This window comes from Bombyx mandarina, chromosome 01 (genome assembly GCF_030267445.1).
Source record: "Bombyx mandarina strain Sakado chromosome 01, ASM3026744v2".
NCBI classification, from domain to species: domain Eukaryota; kingdom Metazoa; phylum Arthropoda; class Insecta; order Lepidoptera; family Bombycidae; genus Bombyx; species Bombyx mandarina.
The window spans coordinates 15997496-16018209 of record NC_143208.1 but is presented as its reverse complement, the minus strand read 5'-3'; the positions used below and the strand labels follow the sequence as shown (position 1 = coordinate 16018209).

General features: G+C 37.6%; 2 protein-coding genes across 5 annotated transcripts in view; one reads left to right on the top strand and one right to left on the bottom strand.

Annotated features, from left to right (window-relative positions):
- The window catches only part of hiw (MYC binding protein highwire), a 146262-nt gene extending 134723 nt beyond the window's left edge, over window positions 1-11539 (bottom strand). For all 4 annotated transcript variants that reach the window (XM_028187449.2, XM_028187451.2, XM_028187452.2 and 1 more), the window contains exons 1-15: window positions 11333-11539; window positions 7555-7669; window positions 6742-6994; window positions 6170-6316; window positions 5880-6086; window positions 5465-5791; window positions 5006-5182; window positions 4569-4838; window positions 3813-3947; window positions 3312-3461; window positions 2503-2655; window positions 2303-2414; window positions 1688-1856; window positions 1040-1206; window positions 75-248 (exon numbers count right to left, since the gene is read on the bottom strand). In XM_028187449.2, coding sequence (XP_028043250.2) covers window positions 75-248; window positions 1040-1206; window positions 1688-1856; window positions 2303-2414; window positions 2503-2655; window positions 3312-3461; window positions 3813-3947; window positions 4569-4838; window positions 5006-5182; window positions 5465-5791; window positions 5880-6086; window positions 6170-6316; window positions 6742-6994; window positions 7555-7646 — 2533 coding nt within the window. In that variant the 5' untranslated portion in view covers window positions 7647-7669; window positions 11333-11539. The remainder of the gene's footprint in view (window positions 1-74; window positions 249-1039; window positions 1207-1687; window positions 1857-2302; window positions 2415-2502; window positions 2656-3311; window positions 3462-3812; window positions 3948-4568; window positions 4839-5005; window positions 5183-5464; window positions 5792-5879; window positions 6087-6169; window positions 6317-6741; window positions 6995-7554; window positions 7670-11332) is intronic.
- On the top strand, window positions 9922-16120 carry LOC114252811 (uncharacterized). Its single transcript, XM_028187463.2, has 2 exons — window positions 9922-10012; window positions 13956-16120. Exon 2 carries the CDS (start codon window positions 14607-14609, stop codon window positions 15765-15767), a length of 1161 nt encoding a protein of 386 aa, XP_028043264.2. The 5' UTR covers window positions 9922-10012; window positions 13956-14606; the 3' UTR covers window positions 15768-16120.
- The last annotated feature ends 4594 nt before the right edge of the window (window positions 16121-20714 follow it).

Genomic DNA, 20714 nt, shown 5'->3' with positions numbered 1-20714 from the left:
TTGTCAACATAGAATGTGCAGGCAAAATCTACCTTTGCTGCACGGTCTCAGAGGTATTCCTCAGCAAAACTCACCATGTTCGGTGAGTAGCACAGTATGATGAAGCCCACACGCAACGGCCGCGACGCGGTGTCCTCCGGGCACAGCCACGCGAGCAGGCGGAAGACAACTCACTTTGAAGCTGGTGTCTCTATCGTCTAGACCGCTTGAATGGGCCTCGTATTGCGTATACCTCGATGGCTCCGAGTCTAAAGTAAATATTACTAGTTAAACCGCACAGCCAAGACTTTCGCTAAATAAATGGATTGCAGGAATTCAGTATTTTAAATAAAACTTTATTTTCATAACAATAATGAATTTATGACATAGTTAACAAGGTTATCTCTTGTAACCGTTGAAGAGCAAGTTACCTTTCGTTCCTCAGGCAAAATCTACTATAAAAATTTCGATGAGCTTGCAATTACACTGGTATTAACAACCTCGCCATCGAACCAAAGAATTACAAATTTAAATAGCGCATAGAAAAGACAAGAGGTTTTGAAATAATAAATAAGAAACAACACTCGAAAAGCAACACAAAAATAATTTATCGCACATTTATGTACTGATATCAATAAAAAAAAAAAAAATAGGAAAAAGGAACGCAAAAAGATTGAGGCGTTTGAAATGTATTGCTGGAGAAAGCTGCTACGCATTCCTTGGACAGCTATGAGAACCAATGTCTCCATCCTCGAAGAGCTGAAGGTCACCAAGCGCCTGCTGACTATGTGCCAGGAAAGGATCCGGAGTTTCTTTGGGCACATAATGCGATCCTCATTGCACAGCCTGGAGAAACTCACAATTCTCGGACAGATGGAGGGGAAGCGCGCTAGAGGAAGAGCGCCAGCTAGATGGGTTGACCATCTCAAGGAGGTGACTGGAGGCCAGATATGGGGAGCGGTACATATGGCGCAGAACCGGACCGAGTGGAGAAGATTGACATACAGTCACGATCCTCAGCATTGAGGGAACGACCAGAAAGAAGAAGAAGAATCAATACCATTCTTAGCTTCTGCTGCGGTCGATGTCTCGGCGTCCGCGTCGTCGTCGGCGTCCGAGACACGCTCGGTACATTCGGCGCGTCCGGCCGCGGCAAACGCGTCCGCACATCGACGGCAAATCCCACAAACGCTGCAGCCGCTATCGCCTTCACCGCACCCACACTTTCTACACAAATTTTAAGCAAATTTACTATTTTGTCAACTTCCAGGATTCGGTAACGAAAACGATCGCGTTGATAACTTACTCGCCGTCACTTTACTTTTTGGCGGGAACGCGAGGAGTAAAGTTGTGTGATTTTGTTTTATTTTGTCTATTTAGTGTTTCTTCGGGTTTAAATGTGTAATAACGGTGGTTTATTAACTGTTTAATATCTGTGAAAGTGCACAATTGTGGGAAAATGAAACAAAGCCGCTGGACGTAACTTTTGACCGCCATTTTACTGAGATTATATATGTCATCCCATATCATCTCATCTCATTTTATTTTATTTCATCCCAGTTGATTAATGTCCTAAATTAATGATTTTCATTCCATTTCATTTCGCTCCATATTATATTTTTTCATAAAATTAAGAAATATATTAAAATAAGACATGACTTAAAGGTCTTAGTTACCAGGTCATAAAATCCCTTAAAAAAAAACTTACTCGCCGGGCACTCTGTTTGGTAAATGAGAGCAATGGCACGCATTAGAGAATCCCGTGCACTCGCAGCAGAGCACGCACACGCGACAATAGTCCGTCGTCCAACTATGCGGCGTCTGGCATATGCGGGCTTCGTCTTTGTTCTCGTCATGATGACGAGAATGAGACGGTTCTAAACAAAACAATACGCTATATAAAACTTTATTAGCAAAGACATAACAATTCGATATCTAAATTTTGAGTAGTGACATCACAGAAATCTTTACAGTGGCTTGGTGTTCCTAACACCAGACGTCTTATCCTTTGGACCAAGATTACCAAGATAAGATTTTAGAGTAAGAGACAATTACGATAAAACGACTCAAACTGTTTTTTTTATTGCATAGATCGATGGACGAGCTCACAGCCCACCTGGTGTTAAGTGGTTACCGGAGCCCATAGACATCTACAACGTGAGTGCCGCCACCCACTTCGAGATATAAGTTCAAATGTCTCAGTAAAGTTACAACGGCTTCAAATCGAAATGCATTACTGCTTCAGGGCAGAAATAGGCGGCGCGGTGATACCTACCCGTGCGGACTCACAAGAGGTCCTACCACCAGTAGAAAGTGTGCTTACTTTCTTTTGTATATCCAAATTCGCGACCGCACTGTCCCTTATTGTTTATACCAAGGGTATAGACCAGTCCGAAGCTCGTTAAAACAACTGCATGAGCTTTCCCTAGCGCCACCTGAAAAAGTTTCAATTCGACATCAATTCCATGTAAAACATTATCATTTATTTCATGATATCACTAATGTTTTTGGAAAACTTCATACTTGTATGACTCGTTCGTGTCTGAGACCGAGAACTAGTCCCGACGAATCGCAATGCAGGGTGTCTTTTCCGAACATTAGTAAGAGACCTTGACGCGTTACCAAAGCGGTGGAGCCATAGTTACAAGCCGCATAAACTATGTGATGTCCTTCAGCCTGGAATATTAATAAAAATGTACATATATTTCGGTGATTTTTTTTTCTTCACTTATTTTTTCTTTATTACTTAAGTAGGGGGACGAGCTCACGGCCCTCCTGTGGTTGTTATGTTAAGTGGTTACCGGAACCCATTGACATCTACAACGTAAACGCCGCCACCCATCTTGAGATATAAGTTCTAAGGTCTAAGGTTCTAAGGTACAACAGCTGCCTCACCCTTCAGACCTAAACACATTACTGCTTCATGGCTGAAATAGGCAGTATGGTGGTAACTACTAGTGCGGACCCATAATACGTTCTACCAACAGTAATTACACAAATTATATCTTTTGCGGGTTTGATTTTTATTGCACGATGTTATTCCTCCACCGTGGAAGTCAATCGTGAACACCGGTGCATCGCTAGATACGAATGCACCGGTCATCTTATCCTTTAGGCCACAACGACTTCAAAATTATTCATTTAATAGAGTAGTGAAGGGATTTTATCCAGTACAATAATATGTTCGGATATTAATTCAAATGTAAGTTTCGAAGTTATTATACGACCCTGTCGTCTTTGGTACGGTTGGAGGTTGGAACTAATGTTGCTATCGCAAAATTTTAGTGGTTTTTCAAAGTAAATAGTTATTTCAAGTTATTATAAAGACAAACCTTGAATATCTTTTTAGGCCTTGTAGGTTTTGGTGTCCGTCGATGTCTGATCGCATCACCATCTTCTCCTCGTCTTGCCACACCGGTAAACAAAGCCGTGCCGTTGTCTAGTACTAATATAGCGTGTACGCCCTCATGACCGACAGCCACCTTAAATCATTTATAAATATCTATATCTATACTAATATATAAATCTACAGTGGTTTTTACGGATGTTCCGTTATAACTACTGAACCATGCATCCGATTGACTTGAACCTTGGTATCCATGTAGAAAATACATGTACTTAATGGATAGGTTAATATTTATATGAGTGTTGGACTCCCTACACCAGTTGCGGGAGCGTTAATGATGAGAATCTTTGTGGGGTTGAGAAATAAAAATGTTAATTTTAAATGGTCAGCGAAGCGGACGGGTACAGCTAGTTAGTGTATATTTCCTACAATATAATTTCGTTATTTAAATAAAACGTATTATTGTGCAGATTTTAATAAAATTCACCTGAGCAATTTTTGCTTTTTTTGCATTCGGCGCTTCGTTCTTCGTGACTGTTGTTTCTTTCATTAAAGTCCATTTTTTTGTGTTAGCAGATGCCGCTTTGTAACCGAGACTGCTGCCTTTGCCGCAGTAATATACCTGTAAAAGTTTTTAATTTAATTTGATTTTGTCAACGTATTACATTTTTTAAAGATTTCTAAGATAAATATTCTATATAATTTTATAGTCATTATAGATATAATATATAATTATAGATTTTTTATAACTTTTTGGAAAATACTGTTTCAGAACAATTCTATCCGATCGAAAAGGGACATACTGCTATCGGAATAGCAATAAAATTACTAACTTTTGTTAAAAATATTCATAAATCAGTCAGTAAAATGACAAAATTTCCACAACAAAAACCCAATTATGGGCCAATTGCTAGTTAAAGATAAGTAAGCCGCCGATAGTCAAGCCGCTAACGAACCCGCAAGCCTATGTTATGATGAATGGATGTATAAAATACCGTGTTTTATTTATTCAGAATGTGCCCTGCACGTATACGACAAACCGAGCGGGTGATATTGCTCGGTAGACCGAATTTTGTTGTTCGGAACTTGTATATATACTAACTTATCTTGAAAATGTCGTAAGCAAGGTTCAGGCAATTGTCAAATATCTTATGTTCTATGATAGCTAGCCGCCACATGCCCTGTGTGACAAATCACCCTGCTATTATTCATACAAATAAAATAAATACTCTAATAAACAAACCTTTCCTGATACAGTTGCTAGCAGTCCAAATTCTTGTCCCCCACAAATACTCAAGAGGGGGTCGTCGTCATTATCATCAAGTTGTGTTGCAACCGGTACGTCCATATCAAGGGGCCGACGTGGCAGGATGTCTTCAAATGGCGCCCGACCCATTACTAACGTTCTACGCCTTAATAAGTGCACATTGAATTCTTTCTGTGAAGTCAAGATGTTTGTTCCTTCCTGACGACTTGCAGTGTCCACACTATACATTCGTATTGTCAACGTGTCCTGATTTTAACACAAACAATAGATTAATAACAAAACGGTAGGTTACAATGTGCATTTATTTTACTTATTTCAACGAACAGCTCACGGTGTTGCATGCTTGCTCTTGTTTAAAGACATCACAAAGTGAATGTCATAAGACATGAAAACGATAGATATTAGTTACTTACAAATTTTGTGAGTAAGATTAGCCCAATTTGATTGCCATCACTAAACACGGCGGATTTAGATTCAATCGGTGCTGGTAGCCCTGGATCTAATTTGATTGTTTGTCGTACTTCTAGTGTATCTCTATCTATTTCGTAGATATCAGTCTTTTTTCTACCAATTCTTACAAACAACTTAGTCTGAAATATAAAAAAATATGATACAGCATTGGAAATATCTTTAAAACATTTTCTCTTTGTCACTGTTCCAACCTTGTAACATTTTAGCATAAACAACGAGAATTTACTTAAAAAACGGGATTGACTTATATTCGTTTTGATGATTCAAGTCTGTTTTTTTTTGTATGAAAGCAAGATAAATTTGAGTTTGCAATTGACACGACTCAGAAAATTAAGCTAGAAAGACAACGCCATACATAATATGTTACGATTTTTTTTTGTCAGATATAAATTAACACTTACCCTACAATACCCAAGCCATCCATGTCGCTCACCCGCGAAAAAATCTGGTTTATAAGAGTAAACATGTTGCTTTATAGAACTGCCATAACCAGAGCCAATCTTCAACAATCCTTTGGAAGTGAAAACATAGAGATAACAACCGTCCGATACAAGAGACCGGACAACTAGGTCACCCGAACCAGACGTTAACGACACTGGAAGATCTACAGGAAAACTGTTGATGAGCGACAGTGATGGTACACCGTACTGCAACCACTGGTTACGGGATGGAGAACCCAGAATAACGGACTGAACGCTTCGTTGTAGTGTGGTCAGATTTGCAGGAGTCTAGAAATAAATGAATATTCAAAATTAATGTTAATAACAAAAAAAAAGATACATATTTAACATAACTTTTAAATATTGAAATTCTCACCTTTAAGTATTGGTCTAAGTACAATGGAGCACACATTGCCAAGGAGGCCGCTGCATTTAATATTAATTCAGCTTCGCCACGTGCGACTGACAATGCAATCAAACAAGAGCTGCTTAAAGCTGTGAGTTTTGAAGGATGTTCAGAACGACCACTAGGACTCACACCACTAGACACTTCAACTAGCATAGAATGTATATTAAAGATCATCTGTAAATAAATAACGCAATGACAATTTAGAAAAATGAATATTATTGTTTTAAACCTTATTTTCTTCTTCAGGAGCTACTTACATCGGTTGGTTCTTGCGAAAGCTCTTCAGGAGAATGCCCTTGCAACACATCTAAGAGTGCTTTTAACGCTTGCTCGCAAAAATGCGGATTGGTTATCTTAGCTTGTGAAATAAGAGAGAAAACTGTACGAAGACCTACTCCTGTGATCTGTAAACATTATAATGAATTTATTGGGTGTTTGTTTAAAAAAGTAATCTAAAATATGTTCTTTGTACTAAATCTGTCAAGAAAGTACCCCGGGAAAAGTACAAGAATCTACAAAGCTTTAGTTATTCATCCAACTTTATTTTATCATCTTCAAAGTATGCTTCTTCAGATTAGGCATTTACGCCAAGGAATAATCCATTCATCAAAATATTTTAGGCACTATTTCCGGAATTGAGTTTAGTTCTCGCCGCGAATTATTTTTTGTCGTCTACCGAATGAAAACGGATGCTACAAAGTGGTAACTTGAGTTTAGGCAAAATGAAGAAGACAGCTGAAGCCATATCTAGTGAAAAAGGAGGTTGTTCGACGGCACTAGTTGATTTTTTCGTAAAAAAATTCGTTCACAATGATGGCGTATGTATTACCTTAGGCAATTTGTTGATAGGAACTGGGGAAACACCTTCTTCATTGTCGCTGTCATCAGATGCCTCTGAAGAATTACTTTGGAGATTTCTCCAACGGGCCAATATGGATCGCCTAACCGTAGCATAAACAGCAAATTGAGATGGATTGCCCAGAAGAGCAGGTGCGTAGCATATTGTAAGAGTACCTCCAGCTTTTAGTCTGTGGAACTTATCTTTTTTCCCAATTTTCTTATGAGTCTTTTTGTCATTTTTTCTGTAATAATAATTTAAACACTATTTAATAACATTTTTTTTATTGCTTAGATTGGTGGACGAGCTCACAGCCCACCTGGTGTTAATTGGTTACCGGAGCCCATAGACATCTACAACGTAAATGCGCCACCCACCTTGAGATATAAATTCTAAGGTCTCAGTATAGTTACAACGGCTGCTCTGCCCTTCAAACAGAAACGCATTACTGCTTTACGGCAAAAATAGGCGGGGCGGTGGTACCTACGCGTGCGGATTCACAAGACGTCCTACCACCAGTAATTACGCAAATTATAATTTTGCGGGTTTCATTTTCATTACACGATGTCATTCCTTCACCGTGGAAGTCAATCGTGAACATTTGTTAAGTACGTATTTCATTAGGAAATTTGGTACCCGCCTGCGGGATTCGAACACCGCAGCATCGCTAGATACGAATGCACCGGACGTCTTATCCTTTAGGCCACGACGACTGTCAAAAACGTTTTTATAACGATTTATTTCTTTAATTCAATTCAAATTCCTTATTCAATTTTGACAGATTGTAGCGCTATATAATATTACCTTGTGCCACTCCAGCATAAGGCTCTAAAATACTGTCTGTAGTTCTCGGGATCTATGCAGCTTAGCTCTGGTGTTGGTACCCTGAGTGCCATGTTTCCAGTGAGATGATTTATGTCTGGAACAAACATCAAACTTTAACAATAGGCTTCATAACTTCAGATTCAAGAATATAACACTAACACCGTAATATAATACTAACATACAAAGCCATTAAACAAAACAAAAATCAACTTATTTGAATTTATCGATACGAATTTACAAGTCGTGTTTATTACGCTTACCACAGTCGCTTTAAAAACAATAATAATTGAATATGAATTTTATTAAGTATTTGGCACTGGCATTTGGCACAGTTATCGCTCATATCCTGGAATATGGGATGGATAGGAATGCTTTTCCAATAACACCTAAATATGAGATGTTGTATTCGTCCGACTCCGAAATTAGACATACGTATATATATTTTTATAGCTACGATAAATTGAGGAGCTCAACGCCCACTTGGTGTTAAGTGGTCACCTATACACATTAACCACGTAATTGCCACCACCCATCTTGAGAAATGAGTTCGAAGACTCAACAACGTCCTTCAAACCGAAACGAATTACAGCTTGACGGCAGAAATAGACAGGGTAGTGGTACCTATCCGTGCGGACTCCATGACTTCCTACCATCAGTAAATACGCAAATTATTATTTTTGGAGTTTTGATTTTTATTATACGCGTTATTCCTTCAGCGTGGAAATCATTCATGAACATTTGTTAAATACGTATTTCATTATAAAATTCCTAACTACCCAAGGGATTCGAACAATGGTACAGTCATATTCCTGGATACGAATGCACCGAGCGCTCTATCCTTTAGGCCAAAACAATGTCATCTTCCGTTCAATAATGAAATCCCCCAAAAGTTTATATTTTTTTCTTTTTCTGCATGCTACATGTTATGCTTGTGTAGGCAGTATTCTATAAGCATCAAACCGGTGGGAAGGGCTGAATCCCACGCTCGGATTTATTTCTAAATGTGGCAATGGGTATTGTGTAATTTCTATTAATTATGTACATATTTAGATCGTTAACAAGAGTGGCTTTTTTTAAGGCATTTGTTCTGAATAATGATAAGAACACGTCATTATTAACAAATTTTTACACATTTTTACACTACACATTTTTATTTAAATAAGAAAACGCAGATATAAAAAATTGCTGCAAAATTTTGTGATTTGAGTTTAAGAGCAACAGTGGCAATTTTTTTTTTATTGCTTAGTTAGGTGGACGAACTCACAGCCCACCTGATGTTAAGTGGTTACTGGAGCCCATGGACATCTACGACGTAAATGCGCCACCCACCTTGAGATATAAATTCTAAGATCTCAGTATAATTACAACGGCTGCCCCACCCTTCAAACCGAAACGCATTACTTCTTCACGGCAAAAATAGGCAGGGCGGTGGTACCTACCCGCGCGGACTCACAAGAGGTCCTACCACCAGTAATTACGCAAATTATAATTTTGCGGGTTTCACTTTTATTACACGATGTTATTCCTTCACCGTGGAAGTCAATCATGAACATTTGTTGAGTACGTAATTCATTAGAAAAATTGGTACCCGCCTGGGATTCGAACACAGGTGCATTACTCAACGCGAATGCAACGGACGTCTTATCTCTTAGGCCACGACGACTTCAAAAGAGTGAGCAAGATAAAAAGAATGGGCAAATATTTGTCTCAAGTATAAGTATTGCCCATTACTAGCCATAACTATTGCCTATTATTCTCGCCGATTTTAAATACCTTGACATAGAAGTGTTCGTTTTTAGAGCCTATCCACGAATTAAGTTATTCTTTAGAAGAGAATCACTTTATCATGCCTCTGCTGGTATTGTGGCCGTTTTCGCGCAGTGCTTCGCCTATCGCATTAATTGTGTTAGCTAACGTTCCCCAGTGGTAATTTCGTTCGATTGGAATGTAACTTTGTAATTATGATGTATATTCGGCATTCCGACCTGGACATAACCATTGCAGCGTGATATTTATTTGGTCGAGTCGACAAAGTAGAAACATGACTGGACAATCCCCAAGATTCTATTTAGGTTTTTCGATTTAAGTTGCTTAGGAAGAAAATCCTTCCTTTTGTACTACTGGATAAGTAATTCACAGGAAACAAAACACCACACAACATATCTTATTAACTTATAAGGTACCCCAGTTCCTTGCTTTTGAATCAGTCTCAACAAAAAATCCATAGCGAGTGATTCTCATCAAGCAATACCTGGAAGCATTGCATTCAGTATCTACAAAGGCTTAGACTTTCTGACAAGCAGATGAACGATAACATCAAAATGTATCTTCTATCTTTCAGCCCACAGATTGTCAAGCTTCACCACAATGACCAGTCCGGCGCTGCCTGTGTCCAGCAGTTTCCTGCTACCTTCAACAGGTCATCGTTCCACTTTAGGTGAGGCCTGCATGGACTAAGTCTTCCAATAGGCAGTTGCCACTCAAGAACTGTTCAGACCTAGTGGCCATCTGTTCTATAAGCAATGTAACCAGCCCTCTGCCATTTCTACCTCACAGTCCTTTGGGATGTTGGTTATCATGGTTCTCCTGCTAATCTTCTCATTCTCATCTCATAGGGAAACATCAAAATCACTGCATTTGAAGCAGCAGCACTAACATTTACTCATTTTCTAGCACTGCGCAGCATCACCATAAACTATTTGGAGGTCTTAATTTGCTACACCAACAGTTTTTTTCCATATAAAAGAAAAAAAACACTTTCCACAAATAACACTCACTTGGTGCAAAAGCAAATATTTTCACACAACCAAAACTATTTCACACAACAACAAAATCACTAATGTGTCAAAGTAGGTTATTTACCATATGTCTAAGCTTAGTTTACAATGTTTTATATTTGTAAAAATCGACCAGCACTTATTGCTGCAGCCATTTATTAAGCAGCAAGAATTTAGTGGCATCCCAAATAATTAAAATATTAACATTATCTGGCTTGAGCTATGGTTTGGTAGGAATTAACTAACTAGCTATGCTATACCTGCAGGGAGATTTTGTCCCTATTATACCCATAATCCTCTTGCAACCCATGTATCCTAACTTACAAAGCTAATCCACCACTTCATGAAGCTCTACCTTATGAGTGGTAAACTTATGAGCTCAAAGTGAGTTGTTTTATGCCTCAAGACAAAACAACATTCACAGTAGTACTTATGTACGATTGTTACTGTTTAATACTACTTTTAGTCTACCAATCTAATATAGTTCAAAATAAGTAATAATAACACATAATGTGATTAGTGACTTTAATTCTAAACTTAAATGTCACTAATATCCGCTAAATGCAGCTTGTAATGGTATTCTGATCTTCGCTTAGCTATAAGAAGTGGTTCGCAAGACTAGCTCAGCAGCTTTGGCACTTAAATACTTAATATATATTGAAACTATTAAAATTGATAAGTATATAAATAAAGGAGATATATATTTATAATATGCAAATATAAAAAGAAAACGAATATAAAGAAAGAAAGAAAGAAAGAAATATTTTTTAAATAGTAGAATCTATCTATACATACTTTCGATTTGTACAAATATTTTAAGCGTGATATAGAAATATAAATCATAATCGCGTGAGCTAGGTAGATAGTCGCAATTTTATTCATTTTTTTTATTTATGTTCGCAACTACATATGTAACGATTTTTCCATTTAAATATTTATAAATAATAAATAATTAAACAACATGAAACAAAATCTACTACCTGTCTATAAGATGGTGACATTTTCGTTATTTAACACACATATTCACTTAAAGTTCAAAAATGTCTTTCGACCAAGTATGTACCTGGATAGTGGATGGATACCTACCAGCTACCTACTCAACGTCAAAAATCAATAACAAAATTGAGTGCTACCAGGAATTACGAGTTATAAATGTTAGCTGCTTCAGAAGCCTGCATAGATTATACACTTGAAGCCTGCCTACGTCTAGTGTATAATCTATGGTACATACTAACTAAAATATTTAAAATGGACTTTTTGGCGGGAACGCGAGGAGTGAAGTTGCGTGATTTGTTTTATTTTGTCTCTTTAATGTTTCTTCGGGTTTAAATGTGTAATAATGGTGTTTTATGAACTGTTGAATATCTGTGAAAGTGCACAAATGTGGGAAAATGAAATAAAGCCGCTAGACGTAACTTCATTCGTATTTCGTTTAAACTCATTTTTAAATCGCTAAACTATTAAAATAAAATGAACAATAACCTAAAAGACAAGAATCTAAGACGTTAAATAGTTAAAAAGAAAAAAGCTAGAAAAAGAGGCTTTATGTAGATTATTATTTTAAACAATTAGTTATGGCAGTGATGCCAGGTGCATGGTAATTACAGTAGATTCACTGTAATTTCACTGCTTTTACGGTTTACTGTATTGCAAAAATATAATGTATGAAAAACAAGATAATGTATTTCATATGCAAAGCAAAGCTTATGCTCACCATAAGCAATAACAGGGAAATCCCCACAAATAGTTTTTTTCAGTTGAAGGAAGGAGATCTCCGGGAGTTCACTGATTATTAGACTCAAGACTTATAGATAATTATTAATAAACAAAATATAAATGTATGTTTTTCGATACTTTTTTGTACTATTGCTTTGTAATAGTACTGTGGTACTCTATTGTCTAACAAAGGTCGAATAAAAGAAATATAAATTTTAAGCAACAGTTATACATTGATTGGCTACAGCATGAACATTTCAAAAAATGGTTGTAATTTGACTTTGATTTGTACGGGGGCATTGAAACGCCAAAGCAAAAAGTAAAGAAAATATTTTTAATACTCAAACTTCTCGAACTCTGTTGCTGTCGTATTTAAAAAGTTGCAACATCGGTAACTACGCGACATACATACATTAACATATGCGTAAATCTGCGGAAACAAAAATGAAAGCTTTTACAACTGAGAGGAAAATCAAAATGTAGCGAACAAAACTTTGTAAATCTGAAAAGCAGAATTTATGAGATTTAGAACCTTACAGATTAAGAGTGATCATTGACGAAAGTACTGATATAGCTACAACTAAGAAAATTTGTGTTGTCGAATATTTTTGTCCTACTGACGGTCAAATTGTTAGTAATTTTTGGAACACTGTGATAGGGTGTAACAGCTCAGTATTCACTCGATTTCGGTTGGCGTGCCCTGGAATAATATTTTTTAAATATGTTGGTCAGTCGTTACATCTTTGCACCAGCGACACATGCAAACAATTTATTTAGCCCTTTTTGCTGATGATACGGACATCTACGGCTCAAGTAGGAAGATGCCTAATAAACTACAGGTCACGGCCACCAATTTAGGACAGTGGTTCCAGAAATGGCGCATCGACATTAACCCTACGAAAAGCGCAACTGTGCTCTTCAAAAGGGATTGCCCTCCTGACACCGTTACCAACATCTTGTCCAGAATAAGGCGCGATAAAGCTATTCCCGCCAACACAACCTTTGGCCAGTCCATACTTCGAAAACCAAGTACCTAGGCGTCAACCTTGACAAAGGGATGAGATTCGGTCCCAACATCAGGTTATTACGTGACCGAGCCGTGTTCTGACTCGGTCGACTCTACCTCATGATCTACAAACAAAGTAAGTTGCCCCTTCGTAACAAGATGACACTACAAAATTTGCATACATTCGATCACGACATAAGCAAGTGTAGTGCTCGCCCACGGAGCCCGCATAAATATAATCTCTTTCCCGATTATCCAATCTCGTTTCTACAGTATAGCTGACGGAGCACCGTGGTAAGTGAGGAGTGTCGACCTACACGACTAGCTAAATTTAGAACCGATACGTAAGTATCATAAGGTAGGGCGAGTAGCGCGACGCAGTAATCCTCTTATCGTTGCCGCCGCTCATGACATATTCGACCCAGACGACGAGGCAACGCAAAGCCATCGTCACCCGAAACTAGTCTTGTCAGATCCCGAAATCACCTTCGGTGCTTTTCGGATCTTCAAGCACCAGTTACTATCCTCGTCGAATTTGTTGATTACGACGAAGCGTTCAACTAGCGAATTAACCCATAAACACAACCCAGTAAGTGTCCCGCCGGATAATCTCGACGGGTCGCGATTCCGATCTAGTGGTAGATTCTGCGTAGCACTACTCTTGCTGGGACTACTGTTAGCAAATTCTCTGAGGTTTAACCTTCATGGGCTCATCTATCCGTCTGCAAGAAATTGGAAAAGCTCCTTAAGCTACCAACCACTGTAGCAAATACCCAGATTAAAAATGGTATTGGTAATAGGCACCAAAAAATCTTTGACATCAGGCGTATATGTATATAATTTCAAAATCAATCTATCTATAATTTTCATATTTGTTTCAGAAAATAAACGTTGAAATCTCACTATGAGTTACTTAGCTCATGCACAAAGAGGATTTCTCGAACTAGAAAAACTTTATGTTCTACATTTTATCAATACCAAATTCAAATGCAGAGTGCGAAAGGAAGCTTAGCGAGATTAGTGGCATTAAAACCACTGATTAAAACAGAGAAGGAAAGAGATTTAACTGACCATAGATACAATCAAGAAAAATATCATGTTGTAGTTGATAGTTGCGTAAATTTTGGAATTATGCTTTATAATATAAATTAATAGTAGTATGTAGATAAATAAATTCGTTTTTATTTAATGTAATTTTTAGAACATGGTAGGGTTTTTTATTTACTGTAAAAATTCTATTTTGTCAGAAGATATGTATGTTCTGTAATGTCGTTTTATAATAAAAACATTGTAAATATACAAATCTGATCTGGCAGCACTGCAGAGCGTGTTTTGTTTTTATTAATGCTTTTGTAGCTAACCTCGCTGGCTCAGCTCAGTTTTATTCATAGATTAAACACTTAATATATTCGAGTTTTATTCCGTGATCCGGCGGCTATTTGCTACAGTCGAGTATCGGTCATTGCAAATATCTATAGATTCTTGCAATTAACAATATTTTACCTTGTCCCTGCCTTGCACTCAGAGTCAAAATGGATTTCGGTGATTACGTTTCATCTGTCCCTATTAAAGATTGTGTCGTAGGACAGGAATACTGGATAGATGTCACTCACGTAAATAATCCGCATAGTTTTTTTGTTCGCTTGATCGACTTTAGAATGGACATAGATATTCTTGAAGAATGTGGAAAGCCTGTTGAAGACTCTGAAGTAACTATAGGCAGAGTGGTCATCTATCTATCAGGGACTTTAAGGAAACATGTGAGAGGGCTGGTTTACTTTATTCATTGGCATAATGTTATGAAATGCGACTTAAAGGCCATTGATTATGGATGTACCGACATTGGTGTACCAACATCAAAAATCTATAAACCAAAAACACCAAGTAAAATGGTACCTTTGGCTATACATTGCAAGCTAGCAAACTGTGTACCTTTAAATACCGATATTTGGGAGGCTAAAACAACTGAAGCTATGCTGACTTATATTGGCAAAGAACGAACAAAAATGATTGTCAAAAATAAAATGTATAACCAGCTTTCTGTAGACTTGATTAACTCTTGCCCTGATGACATAGCAACAATGTTGGCTTACACCAATTATTCATCACTGAGCTTTGGAAATGAGATAAGTATCAGCAGGCTCAGGGCTCCAATGCCACAACTTATCGAACCAGAATTCAAGTGCCTGAATTTGCATATTGATGAAGTTCTACACGTCCGTGTCCAATCAGGAAAAACACTTGATAGCTTCTTTGTTGCCAGAACTTATGATTTTAAACAATATTCCTTAGATCACAGTGACTTTACAGCTTACTGTAAAAGTAAAAGAGTGATAGTAGACAAGGAAATAGAGGTTGGAAATTTAGTTGCCTATAAATCTTTGAGTGGAACTGCATATGAGCGAGCAGTTATTTTGGAATTAATTAAGCCTGGAAATAAATTACGTTTACAGAAAATAGATTGGGGCGATATTGTTACTGCTACACAAATGGAACTAAAGCCAATTACATGTGATATGTATATCAACAAACCAGCAATGGCCATATATTGTTCAACTGGCAAGAGCGTAATCTGGGATAATGGCTTGCATAAATTCTTGTATCCAGGCTTTGAATTTATGATCAAAATTAAGGAGCTTGGGGACGGCTTTAATAAACCAAATGTAGTTGATGTCTTTCCAGTAAACACTTAAAGATGAATAATTTAAATTACAGATGGAAAGTGCAGACACTTTTTTAAGGCAAATTTTATAGATTAAATGCAAGAAATTTAAGTTACAGAGATATTAATTTTGTCATCAAATAGAGAATATGTTTTCAAGATTTGGCAAAAATACATAATCTTCTAAGGCCTGTAACATCATAAGTAATTTATCTTAATTATAGTATTAGTCGTGATATTAGTGGTAATAGGTAATAGGTCTTTTATTTATCGATGGAGGCACTATAAAGTCTGCCGGATCAGCTAGTTTAAAAGAAATATAAGTGAACAGAGGAGGTTTTTCTACTTTTGTAAATTAATAACATTAAATGTTTAGCCAGACTATTTCCATTTTTTTATCGACAATGATACTAAGGCAATAAAAAAATCAGTTTCGTCTTTCCCTATTTATTTTTTGTTTAATAAACTACTACTATAATACTATTTAATAAGTTAATATATTTATTAATGCCAAATAGAACATATCTATAAAGAAACTTATTTTTTTAGTCACCTATCTGCTAGCAGCCTCGAGTCTATTCAATTCTGCAAGACAAGTCTGAAAGGATTTGGTAACATTTGTGATAGCAATAGCAGTGCTTCGTTCAATCTATCACTAAGTCACAATCACGACTTACTGAGAAGATTCAACGAGAAATAGTGCGTTTTCTTTATGGGTCAAATCGCACGCTGAACTGTTCGTCATATTCGATAACTTCAACGAGAACGGTAGTCGATGCTTGAAATGCCTAAAAGCACAGAAATAGGATCTGAAAGGACACGTTAGGGCAACGATGACTGTTCTTGGCGCCGTCGTCTGGATCGGGGATGTAATTTGTGGCGACCACGATAAAAGGTTATTGTGCCGAGCCGCCTTCTCAAAGAAACGTTCTGACGCTCCCTTCAGAAACTTACGGATCCGTTCTAATTCTAAGTATTCGTAAAACTACACATTTTCCACAAAAAAAAAATTTTATTGCCCTTGTAGACAGACGAGCATACGGCCCACCTGATGGTGAGTGGTTACCCTCGCCCATGAACTTCAACAATGACGGGCTGAGCGAAGCCGCTGCCTACCGCTTAACTCGAACCCGTCGCTTGCGATGAAGGGCTCGACGAGTAAATTAACCCTCAGACACAGCCCACTGAGTTTCTAGCCGGATCTTCTCAGTGGGTTGCGTTTCCGATCCGGTGGTAGATTCTGCGCAGCACGGCTCTTGCTAGAGTTCGTGTTAGCAACGTCATCAGGTTTGAGCCCCGTGAGCTCACCTACTAGTTAAGGCTACGATGATATAGCCTCTCAAGGCTCTCAGCTTAGGTAGGAAAAAGAAAAAAAAAACAGAGAGCACTTACCTGGAAAGTCTCTGGTAAAAGGAAGAACAACTTGGTGTCGCTCGGTGGAGCAGGAGCTAGGTGTCTTGGACATGATGTGGGAGGAGCTAGAACAGACTGCCCAAGCCCAATGTAAATGGAAGGATTTGATTCGAGCCCTACACCCCAGCAGACGGTAATAGGAAAAAATGATGATGATGATACAAGATGTGAAGCTGCTTTCAGACTACGCTATACTATAGTGCCATATAGTATAGTAGCCTATACTTAGCCAATAATATATAGTACAGTACAGCGTGAACGTGTCCTCCATAGCAATGTATAGTGTGCGACAACAATATTGTGCTATGAGCTATATACTATATGCTATTATATTATAGCTTAGTCTGAAAGCGGCTTAAGTGTATAATATCAGACTTTTAGTTGTTTTTGCCAAATTTGCCTACGGGTTCTATGATAAAAAAAAACAAAATGTGTGCAATTCACACGTGGTAGAAGTGAAACCTTCCAAAATTAAAATTCAATTATCCTAAACGTCTTAAAATTTTGTCATTAGTAAATAATTGTAAGGTAGCGCCCTCTGTGAATTGATATTTTAATTTCACGTATAATCCTAAATTAAAATTCACTACAAGAGCTTTCATACACACGTTAGTATTAAAAAATCTCACAGATGGCGCTGTATTAAATAGTATGTATATTTCTGTCTCATTCTTTGCTGGCTTCATCCTACACATTTTTGTATTTGTGTTTCTTACCTGTCGTTTTTCCGTTGCATCCGGTTTGAAATCACAACGATTCTAAAGAAGTTTTCACTTCAAAAATAGCTATAATAGCCGGCAAACTTCTTGAGCATTTGTTGACGTAGTGGGGGTAAGTTTGCGCATGGTACACTCACGTGCAAAAATATTATTTACTCTGCGTCATAATGCAATTAAATTATTAAAATCAACATATGTATTTATTTATATATTTATTAGAACATCAACAAAAAATATAGGTTAATAATTGTAATAATTTAATCTTGGGGTAAAATAGATATTCCTTCTATTAAGTCAAAACTAGAGCTGTTGCCAGGTCTTCGTTCAGTTGAAGCGAAGCTGGTATTTGTAATTTTTTTTTCGTTATCATAATCTTGACCATTATCATCATCACTGTTTTCATCACCCGAGTCGTCATCATCGTGTTAAGTCGACATAGGGCTCATCGGTGTAGTTTACGACTCGGTCGGTTCGATCTTCTTTTTTGTCTATAATTAATTATTTTTTGAAGATATTCGATTCGTAGTAATCGAATGTTACTTTTTTCAATTACCAGCTTCCGATTATTTTCTGTTTTTTTTTTCCATCTGAAGCCTAGCTCTTTCATAATTCGTCGTAAACTTCATTCCGAGCCATTAAAATGTATATCTTCTTTAAAATTTTCGAAGCCTTTTTATTACAGATTGAACGAAACTATCCATTCCGGTATCTTTCTTCTTCCCTGATCTTTTCTTACCCGGAGTCCCAAGCACGATGAGCAAGCCAGAGCCTTTAGCTTCGTTAATAATGCACCTAACAGTACTCACTGATGTTTTTGTTGCTTCCGAAGTCTGTTTTACTTTTTCCATAATATCATTCTTCCCCTGTTTTATAATGAAGCAATATACGTCGTACACAATTTTTCTACTCTTTCTTTTGAATACTCCACCAGTTTGTCGCGGCATAGTGTATTTTTTATAAAAAATCAACAAACACTCAACAAATAGCAATGGCAACAAAGTCAACAAGCAATTATAATAAAATATAACTTAACGATTAATAACGATAGATTTTTCACTGTACGCAAGCGTACTTTACGCAAGGTTCGACTGATCTACCAATAACGCGCTCGATACGATTTCCCCTGCCGTCGCGCCTCACCCTCACCACCAAAGTGATCTAAAATTCGGTTCTGCGCAGCCAAGGTCATTTGCTCACGATGTTTGCCGGTTACTATATATCTTTTGATTTCGTTGACATATAAGCTTGAGACTTTTACAGCTTCCTTTGACCGTTGAACTTCTTATTTGGCAGATGCTTAAACTTGATATCTTAAGTCGTTGCGGAGAAATACGATTCGAAGTTTCGGACAGAAATAAAAGTTATCTCACTAGGGATCCGTTTTAACTTTTAAGGATCGGACCCCTAAAAATAAAATAATATGTATTTAAGTACACATGACTCCTTAATTAGCATTATGTTCCTTTGAAACATTGCGGATCGTAGCACATTAGATATGATCTGTTTTTATACAAACTCATTATGTGGTTAGTTCAAGCATATATAACAAGTCAGGTCATAAGTATTGTCAAACAGTAAAAACTTTTCTTTTAGAATGCTGGCCACAAAAAAGTTTATTGAATTCGAATTTCGAATTGTTCATGAAAATAAAAATGTATACTTTTAGAATTTTACTCATTTTTAAATATGGAGTGGACGCTTAAAGAAGACCGTGTTGCAGTTATTGCGTTGCATCGTTGCGGTTACGCGCCAATTCAAATTTTTAACATACTGAAAAATTTGAATATAACCAAAAGATTCGTTTATCGTACCATCAAACGATACAATGAAGACTCTAGTGTAGATGACAGGTCAAGAAGTGGTCGCCCTCGGTCTGTTAGGACTCCAGCAGTGATAAAAGCTGTGAAGGCGTGAATTCAAAGAAATCCCAAACGTAAGCAGAAACTGTTGGCCCTTCAGATGGAGTTAAGCAGAACCACGGTGAAAAGGGTGTTAAATGAAGACTTAGGGCTTCGGGCATATCGAAGAAAAACAGGACATCGTTTGAATGCTCGTCTAATGGACCTGAGACTGAAGAAATGCCGCGCTTTGTTGAAGCGGTACGCGGAAAAAAAATATCGGGAAATTCTTTCGGATGAAAAAATTTTTACCGTAGAAGAGAGCTACAACAAACAAAATGATAAGGTGTACGCACACAGTAGTGAAGAAGCGAGCAACCGTATTCCGCGTGTCCAACGAGGTCATTTTCCATCCTCGCTCATGGTATGGTTGGGAGTTTCTTATTGGGGCTTACAGGGGTACATTTTTGTGAGAAAGGTGTAAAAACGAATGCAGTTGTGTATCAAAATACAGTCCTGACGAACCTTGTGGAACCTGTTTCTCATACCATGTTCAATAACAGGCACTGGGTATTCCACCAAGATTCGGCGCCAGCTCATAGAGCGAAGAGCACACAAGACTGGCTGGCGGCGCGTGAAATCGACTTCATCCGGCACGAAGACTGGCTTTCCTCCAGTCCAGATTTGAATACGTTAGATTACAAGATATGACAACACTTGGAGGAAAAGGCGTGCTCAAAGCCTCATCCCAATTTGGAGTCACTCAAGACATCCTTGATTAAGGCAGCCGCCGATATTGACATGGACCTCGTTCGTGCTGCGATAGACGACTGGCCGCGCAGATTGAAGGCCTGTATTCAAAATCACGGAGGTCATTTTGAATAAACTTTAGTGTCATAAGAATCTATGTTTTGTTAAGTTCATTTTGGTATATGAATGGTTACATAATGAATAAACTTGTTTCAATTATTTTACATTAAACATGTGACAGAATTTATGACCTGACTA